Genomic DNA, 7,717 nt, shown 5'->3' with positions numbered 1-7,717 from the left:
ATTAATGTAGCAAAATGTGTTGTATTTACATTTTAGCAGGTATGTTACTGACGTTAATTCTCTTTGGTTTTCTTTGTTCTGTCTCACCTTAATCCTGTTCAGCCTTCTCAAAGATGTAGAATGCCTGCCCTGCAGTATCAACAGGACCGTGTATGTGCCTCTTCTTTTATTTGTGGATGCTTTTACACTTTTTGAGGGTCAGTAGCCTTCTGCAAAACTGGCTCCTGCATCCAATGCTGATCCAGTGTTTTTTGCTGCCCTGCGACTGCTTGTTTGTCTCCACAACAGTCAAGTATCGTTGAGGAACCTTTAACTAAATTGACAACAAGAGAATCACAGAGTGGCCTAGGTTGGAAGGGACCTTAGAGATCATCTAATCCAGCCTCCCTGCCATGGGAAGGGATGCCTCTCAGCTAGACCAGGTTATTCAAGTCCTCATCCAAGTGGAGGTTACTATTCTCTGCTCTTACTTGCTTTTTTTTTTCTCCAGTCTCTCTCACGGTGTATTTTAACCTTGCTGCTGCTCTGTGTGGAGCAGGTGGCCCCTGCCCTGACCTGCCGCGGCAGTGCTGCTGCCTGGCTCTGTCACCCCAGCCCCCATCAGTCCCTTTGGAAGAATTTGCCTGTTCCTTTTGCAAGCTGTGCCAGCCAGAGTGCTCCGGAACTATTGGAAAGGTAGTCAAAGTAAATAAATGCTGCTGCTACAGTATTTTCTCTGGAAACTTTCACATCTGGTTTTTCCGAGTCGTTGGGACTGCGCGGTTAGAGCAAGCGGAATTTGGTTCTCTAGATATGCTTATAAGCTCGTGTGTATTTTCCAAGTTTACTTAACTGCACTAAGCCCTATAAATATTTACATATTCTAAAGAGTAAACTTAATAGCACCTTAGCTGAAGTAGTTTGGTTTTAGCAGACGGGCTAATTATGGGCTTCTAGCCTAACGCTAGAAGCAAAGGTAATATTGGTATCTAATAAAGAAGATAGTTGTGACAGCTGTGGCAGGGAAAATGCAGAATCAAGATAGTACAATTAGTTGTTGTTGGGTGATTTTTAAATTTAGTCTTTTAATCTTAATCACTGTCACATTTCTTACGTGTACTGAGGTTGCATGTTAGTGATCTGTGCTATCTTTAAGAGGCTTTACTAGAAAAAGAAAAAATCTTGTCTCCCAGTGCAGCGAAAGAATATTGCAATAAGAAGAAATGCCTGAATCGCAAAGAGGAACACAGTTGAACCTTTAAATGCAGAATACTAACTTGCACTTTTATTACCTCATGGCTTGGATGCAGCACTTGGCATTCTGTCCTGTCACTTAATTTGACATTCGGTCCTGTCACTTAGGGTGTCAGGCTACAGCCCTGTGGGTTTTTGTGCGTAAAGCAGAGCAAAACTTCTTTGGGGACGTGTGTAGAGACCGATGTGTCTCCGTTTGTGACCCCAAACTAACCGTTTTGGAGTCTGTTTTAAAGAAAAGCTCTTCTTGCTGTGGGTCTGAAGCAGACACGCAGTCATCGGGATGGCATTTGCGTAGCTCTTGTCGGTAGCGAGAGCTGTGCCCTGTCCTATCTCACGGGGGCTGTGAGCAGTCGGAAAGGCAAGTGCTGCTCTCCCTTCTGGCATTTTAACGGCGTGAGGAATGCGGTGGGTGTCGGTGGGGAATAATCCAAGTGGCGCGGCACCGTGTCAGGACGCGGTGCAGAGGCTGCTTGTGCAAGTCGTCAGACGCTTGTGTGTTACGAAACGTAGCGGATTGTAACATCAGTAAATATTTCTGTGGTATTTCTAGTAAATAGTGGTTTTGTTAAGCTTTATTTAAATAGACTTAATGAATTGGAGGCTCTTATTCGTCTGACAGAAATCAAAGCCGTTGTAGGAATGTGTCACTAAAAGCATTTTAAGGCCTCGTTTTGGAAGTGGTGATGTTGAATTTCAGAATTGCAGGCAGTTCTTAGGAATGTTGCATGCAGGAAAGCTTGCCGCGTAGTTTTGTGTTTTCCAGTTCAGATTCCTGGCAGTCTGCCTGGTAGTGCTGCTTTTGCTCGGCGTTTGCTGCAGCCTTGGGCACTGTAAGCAGGCTCACACCTGATGAGCTGTCAGGAATTTTCCCTGTGCTTTTTGAAATGGCTAAAATCGAGTAGGTATTTGGTAGAACGGGTAAAGAGAAATCTGGACTTTTCTTGCCAAAGAGGTTTGTCATGACCACGTGTGATATTGGCCCTGCAGGAGAGTTGCTCTGGGTGCTTGGGTCACGATATTTCAATGTGTGTTGCGACCAGACATTAGAGGATTTGCAGGAGAAAGCGTCTTATAAGGAAACAGACTTGTAAGAGGCTCCGTTCAAAAAAAGCTACACAGAATGAACTCTGCATGGTTTGATTTTTACGTTTCGTGTTTATGTGTTGAAACTCAGTTACACAATGGTTAGTGCATCCAGGAGCGAGTTTGTCTGGACTTGATCTAAAAATTTCCTGGTGCTCCCTGGCTGTTTGGATTAAGGAATAGAGGATGTCCAGATAGGATGCATACACGTGGTAACGTCACCATCCCTCTGTGAGCTGTGCCAGTGCTAGCTTGACGTGTCTTTTAGCAGACTGTTACTGTTCTTCTGGTGTGTGTAAAGTACTGCCACCTCATCACTAAAATAATCTCAGCTTTTTAAATAAGGCCTCAAAAGCACACACAGTTTGCCTGTTTTGATATAGATAATAATCTTCAGCTTAAGCTTCATCAGCAAAGTCTAGAAATGTACTTTTGGAATGACAGCTTATATAACAATTTTAGTAATTAATTCTAGGACATGGGGCTTTTAGGAATGTCAAGTATCGCGACGTGGGAATAAACTGCAGGAACTGGCAGTGCCGGCACATGTCGCCGATTTCGATCCTCATGCAGCTTACACTGGTTAGTGCTTGAAGGCATTGCCAAACCTCCCGCGACCACCTCAGCATCACCATCAGCCTTCGGCCTCAGCGGTTGCCGAGGGTTGATGGAGAATAATGACAAACTGACCCAGCACTGACTCAAGGCTGTAGTAGTGTGTGCCCGTCAGGCTGGCCAGGTGACACTGTTACTGTGACTGGGGTGCGATCGTCTGTCACCGAAATATCGTTTTGGGGGTGTCTGATTTTTTGGATTTTGAAGTTAGTCCATGTTATTTGGATTGTTGGGGTGGCTGCCTACCAGTGCTCAGTGGGCATTGGCATGTTTGTTACTGGGCAGGGTGGTGGAAGGTGCAGATGTGGTAACTGGATTCTTTCTCCTGTTGATCACAAAAAAAAATAAAAATTGAAGATGTTGTGAAGTAGCAGACAGTCTGTGCTTCCTTCAGGATTCTTTGCCTGGGGATTCGGATGTGGTAACTGGATTCTTTCTCCTGTTGATAGAAGTGTTTAAAATATAAAAGGGTATAAAGTGGCTGTTATACTTCAACAAGATATCTTTCCTAAATTAATTTCATAACAAAAAAATAAAAATTGAAGGTGTTGTGAAGTAGCAGACAATCTGTGCTTCCTTCACGATTCTTTGCCTGGGGATTCTTGGGTGTTTGCTAATAGGTGATCGTGTGCCAAAGCTGTAGAATAATTTCAGAGGTCAGGTCGTGATAAATTGTCTGACTTTTCTATCTGTGTTTACGTATATATCTACAAAAAACTCAAACCCAAAACAGCCCCAAGAAGTCAGTTTGCATTTGGTCGGAATCGTGTCACAGACGGCCTTGGCAGTGCCTTATTGGTGGCGTGAATGCGATTGCACGGACATAAAATCCACGCTTGGCACTCTTGTTATGGGTACAGCATGTATTGACAGAGCAGCACTTTTTGCTTCCCTATGTTTTGGTTCCACCCAAAAGTGAAAAATGTTGCAACAGGAGCACAGCTCTGCTGGTCACGTCCCGTATTGCGTTCCTCTGGTGTGTGTTTCACTGTTTTTCAAGATGTTCTCTGAATTCTCAGGGTTCCTTTCCCATCGCTGAAGTAGCTTTTCTCTGTCAGCAGCAGCTCCATTCATTAAAATATTTTTTTCACCAGCAAGTTTTTCACTCTTGTGGAACAAGAACTAAAAATGGACAGGCATAATAACTCTTGTCTAACTAGTTCTTTAACTGACCTGGGATGAATACACGGGCAGGCCTTCAGCACAATGAAACATTTTAATGCTGGAGTGGAACAGGAATGTCTTAATTTAACGGCAGACCAGAAACATGCATCTGAAAACGTATAAATTGTTGCCCTGTATTATTTTCATCTGACCTTGGCCTTTTAGGACTTAGGAGTCCTTGATGAATGGGGTAACTGTTGTATAACTGAAATCTGTGGTTGAATTTGTACTCTGGAGCTTCTCTGCTTTAGACCACTGTTGAAATGAATAATCTTTTATCTGTAGAGGCTTACTAAGCAGGGTTAATATCTTTGTAGAGAAATGTCTTGCTCTGATAATCCATTTCTCCCGAAAGCTTTATAATCTCGGTGTTGAAAACGCCAGACTTGCTGGCTGAGATAAGAATGCTTCCTTCAATCCGGGATTAACCAGCAACCCTGTGCTTAGCCTGCTCCTCTGGAGGTAGACAGCTCAGTTTATTGGGTTTGGGTTTGGTGGTGTTTTTTCTGATTGTTTGTTTTGTTGGCTTTTTTTCATGTTTGTTTGCTCTAGTTTTGTTGTCGTGGGAATCTTAGTCCTGAAAGGGAGCGAGTGCCGTGTTAAGAGATTTACCACTTTGCTTTCTGATCCATTTTGGAGTCGTGATAAGCGAATCCAGTGAAGGATAGAACTGAGTCTCAATTTCCAGCCTCACAGCTTCTTCTCAGGTGCTGACTCTTAAGAGTGAGTGAGGAGATTTTAGCTACAGAAAGGGAGGGAGAGAGTTTTCTCATTTCTGTGATCTGGGCTTCTTACTCTTGTGTTTTGAGCTGCTTCTCACTGGTGAATTAGAAGTATTCTGTTTACTCCTTGATTAAAGCTGGCTTTAAGAACACTGGTTTCCTCAATTCAGCATTACATTGATCTCTTCTTAAGCATATATCTAAAATAGAACCTGTGTGTTTGAAGGAATTTCTAAACATAGGAGGTTTTATATTGGAACCAATAATTATATCAACGACCATGACATGTTCTTGATGGTGTGTTCTTCTAATTGCAGCTGAGGAATGCATTCAGTGGGAACAGTACTGATAGGAAGCATGGTGCAGAAGTCAGAGATTCCCAGGGACTCTAGAAGACAGAGTGCATTTCTCCTCCTCCTCCCAATGTTGCTTTAGAAAGTGTGTGAAATTTATCTTTAATTCAGTTTTAATAGAGTATCCTGAATGATAACTGCCTAAGTTCAATTAGTTACAGAGACGACGAGCTGAAGAGAAACTTTGTGCTCTGTACCCTCTTCCAACACTGTCTTAAAACATAATTGGAAAAAAAAAATAAGACTTTTATAGCAAAAACCTTTTAATAGACCTGTTTCTTATATCCAGTAGTTTATTTTTAAAATTAGTTAAAAGGGAAGATGTAATAAACTAATCTCTGTACTATGAATGAGTGACTTTCCCTCAATACTGCTGATGAAGTGAAATACTAGTGAGTGTGTTACGCTACGTATTTCACCGAGGGTCCTCGGCACCACTTCGTAGCTGGCTTTTGATATGCAGCGTCTTTGACCTAGCTTGGATAGTGGAAGTGGTCTAGGAGGGGAGGTAAGTGGAAATACTTTGTAGCCTTTGGTTTAAAAACTAGAAATAAAAATTTGCAAGTTTCTTAGTGTGCAGTTGATCTTTGTGCCTTAGGTCTGTCTCTTAGGTCTGTATCAAATAAGTGGAGGTAAACTTCAGGTTAACTGAGGTAGCTTGGTCCAGAATGGCTCATTCCTTAGCTAAAATGAGGTTTTGTGTTGGTGTGTTTTTGTTGTTTTTTCTTCAGGAGTTGTAGAAGGTGATTTAGCTGCTGTTGAAGCTTACAAGTCCTCAGGAGGAGATATCGCCCGCCAGCTCACTGCGGATGAAGTGCGCCTGCTAAACCGCCCGTCTGCGTTCGACGTCGGGTACACGCTCGTGCACCTGGCCATCCGCTTCCAGAGACAGGACATGCTCGCGATTTTGCTCACGGAGGTGAGTTCATTTGGCCCTTGCGTAGCTGGAATAGAAACCTTACGTAACTGCACCGCTGTTTGCGGCCAGCCACGAGTAACTGCGCTTGCTGCGAGACAGAGGCTGATATCAGAACACGTGAATCGCTGCTTTGTGCTGTCGGAGTTTCTCGTTAAGAAGTGAGTTTCCTTCAAACCGTATGTGTGGTGATCCTGAGGATGTTCAGTTTTCTCGTTAATGAGCAGCCTTGGGAGGGTTCTGACCTCACCGGGGGTGGAAGTGAGCTATTGTGAGGCTTCCTGTGCTGTGGGTGGGGGAGAGGAAATGCCCCGAAAGCAAAACACCGAGATCAATGACAGCGTAGTGTTTTGTTGTTTGGTTTTTTCTTTCTCCTGGATTTTGTTAATGAGTAAGTCTACCTGGTCTTTCTGCCCAGATTTTAGTGGGAGTTCTCTTCCAGAGAAAGGCGAACTTTTTGCTTTGCGAAATTGCTGTGGTTTTTTTTCCCCACTCTTTGCCCATTTTATAGATTGTTTCATTCCTCTCCTTGCTCTTGCATGTTCCATTTCCTCTTATTTTTGTACTGTTCACCTCACCTCTGGTGATCTTTGCCCTCCTCCATTTTTGCTCTCCTACTAGGCCCCTGAGTAATTGTGTTCCCTTTTTTTTGTCTGTTTTCTTCATCGTAGACTTTTGATTCCACACCTGATCAGAGCCAAAGTTTTATTCTGCCTCCTTCCCTTTTTTGATGCTTAATGCAATTCTGAAAGCATGTGTTCCTTAGAAATGTAGCGTGCCTGAGAAGCACATAAAGACGATGAAATGTCTAGGGTTGAGTAGTTAAAATAAGTAGAAGAAGAAAGACAAACGTAGCTGAAGCTTTGACAAGAGCATATATTTATGTATGGCTGGCATCACTTTTTCCTGCTTAGCTAGCTAGCTCGGTGGATAGAGCTATAGGTTTAAAAGCAAGTTAATTTGCTGAAACACCATCTTATAATTTTTTCTGCTTGGTTTTGTTTCAGTTTTTGGGAGTATTTACTCAATATACCATTTGTGAAAATGATTCCTAGTGTTTGAGCCACAGCGATGCTTCCTTTCACTAGGATATTGACTGGTGAAAATGCGTGTCTGAAAGTTTTGTTTTGGGTTTTTTTATATCCAGCATCATCCCTGTGTTTCTTGCTCTGTATCATTGAGTGAGTTCCTGCTGCCAGTGGTGATTAGAATCTGGAGAAATTTAAGTATTTTAGCTTAATGGGGATTGGGAAGATTCTTCATAGGAAACTGTCTTGTGCTGTGGGAATGAAGTTCTTTGTTAAATGTAGACTGGGCTCCCATAAGATTGAGTTATGTCTCCTACTGTTACGTAGCTTTTACCTATTCGAGTTTTTCTTCTGAAAGTGATCACCTGCTAATTCTTTTATTTCAAGAGGTTTTCAACCAGCTTTGTGTTATCAGCTACGTGATAAAGTGAGACATCAATTCATCGAGAGTCACGAAATATTTAATCTTCCAGGGTACCAGTGCTTATACTTTGGTTGCATTCCTTGCCCCCAAAATGCTATCTGCTGGTGGGTATCACTGCTAAATCTTTGTATTTAACTAGAGGCACCGAGTGCAGTGACTGTGCTGTGTTACAGGTA

General features: G+C 42.7%; 1 protein-coding gene across 1 annotated transcript in view; it reads left to right on the top strand.

The window, feature by feature from the left end:
- ZRANB1 (zinc finger, RAN-binding domain containing 1) overlaps positions 1–7,717 on the top strand; it is a 30,287-nt gene that overhangs the window by 8,224 nt on the left and 14,346 nt on the right. Inside the window, exons 3-4 of the mRNA XM_009865816.1 lie at positions 5,905–6,096; positions 7,032–7,043. Of these exons, the coding sequence (XP_009864118.1) occupies positions 5,905–6,096; positions 7,032–7,043 (204 nt within the window). The remainder of the gene's footprint in view (positions 1–5,904; positions 6,097–7,031; positions 7,044–7,717) is intronic.

The sequence above is a fragment of the Apaloderma vittatum genome, unplaced genomic scaffold (assembly GCF_000703405.1).
Source record: "Apaloderma vittatum isolate BGI_N311 unplaced genomic scaffold, ASM70340v1 scaffold10943, whole genome shotgun sequence".
Lineage (NCBI taxonomy): Eukaryota > Metazoa > Chordata > Aves > Trogoniformes > Trogonidae > Apaloderma > Apaloderma vittatum.
Note: the sequence above shows the minus strand (reverse complement) of the source record. Positions and strands in the feature narration are given on the sequence as shown.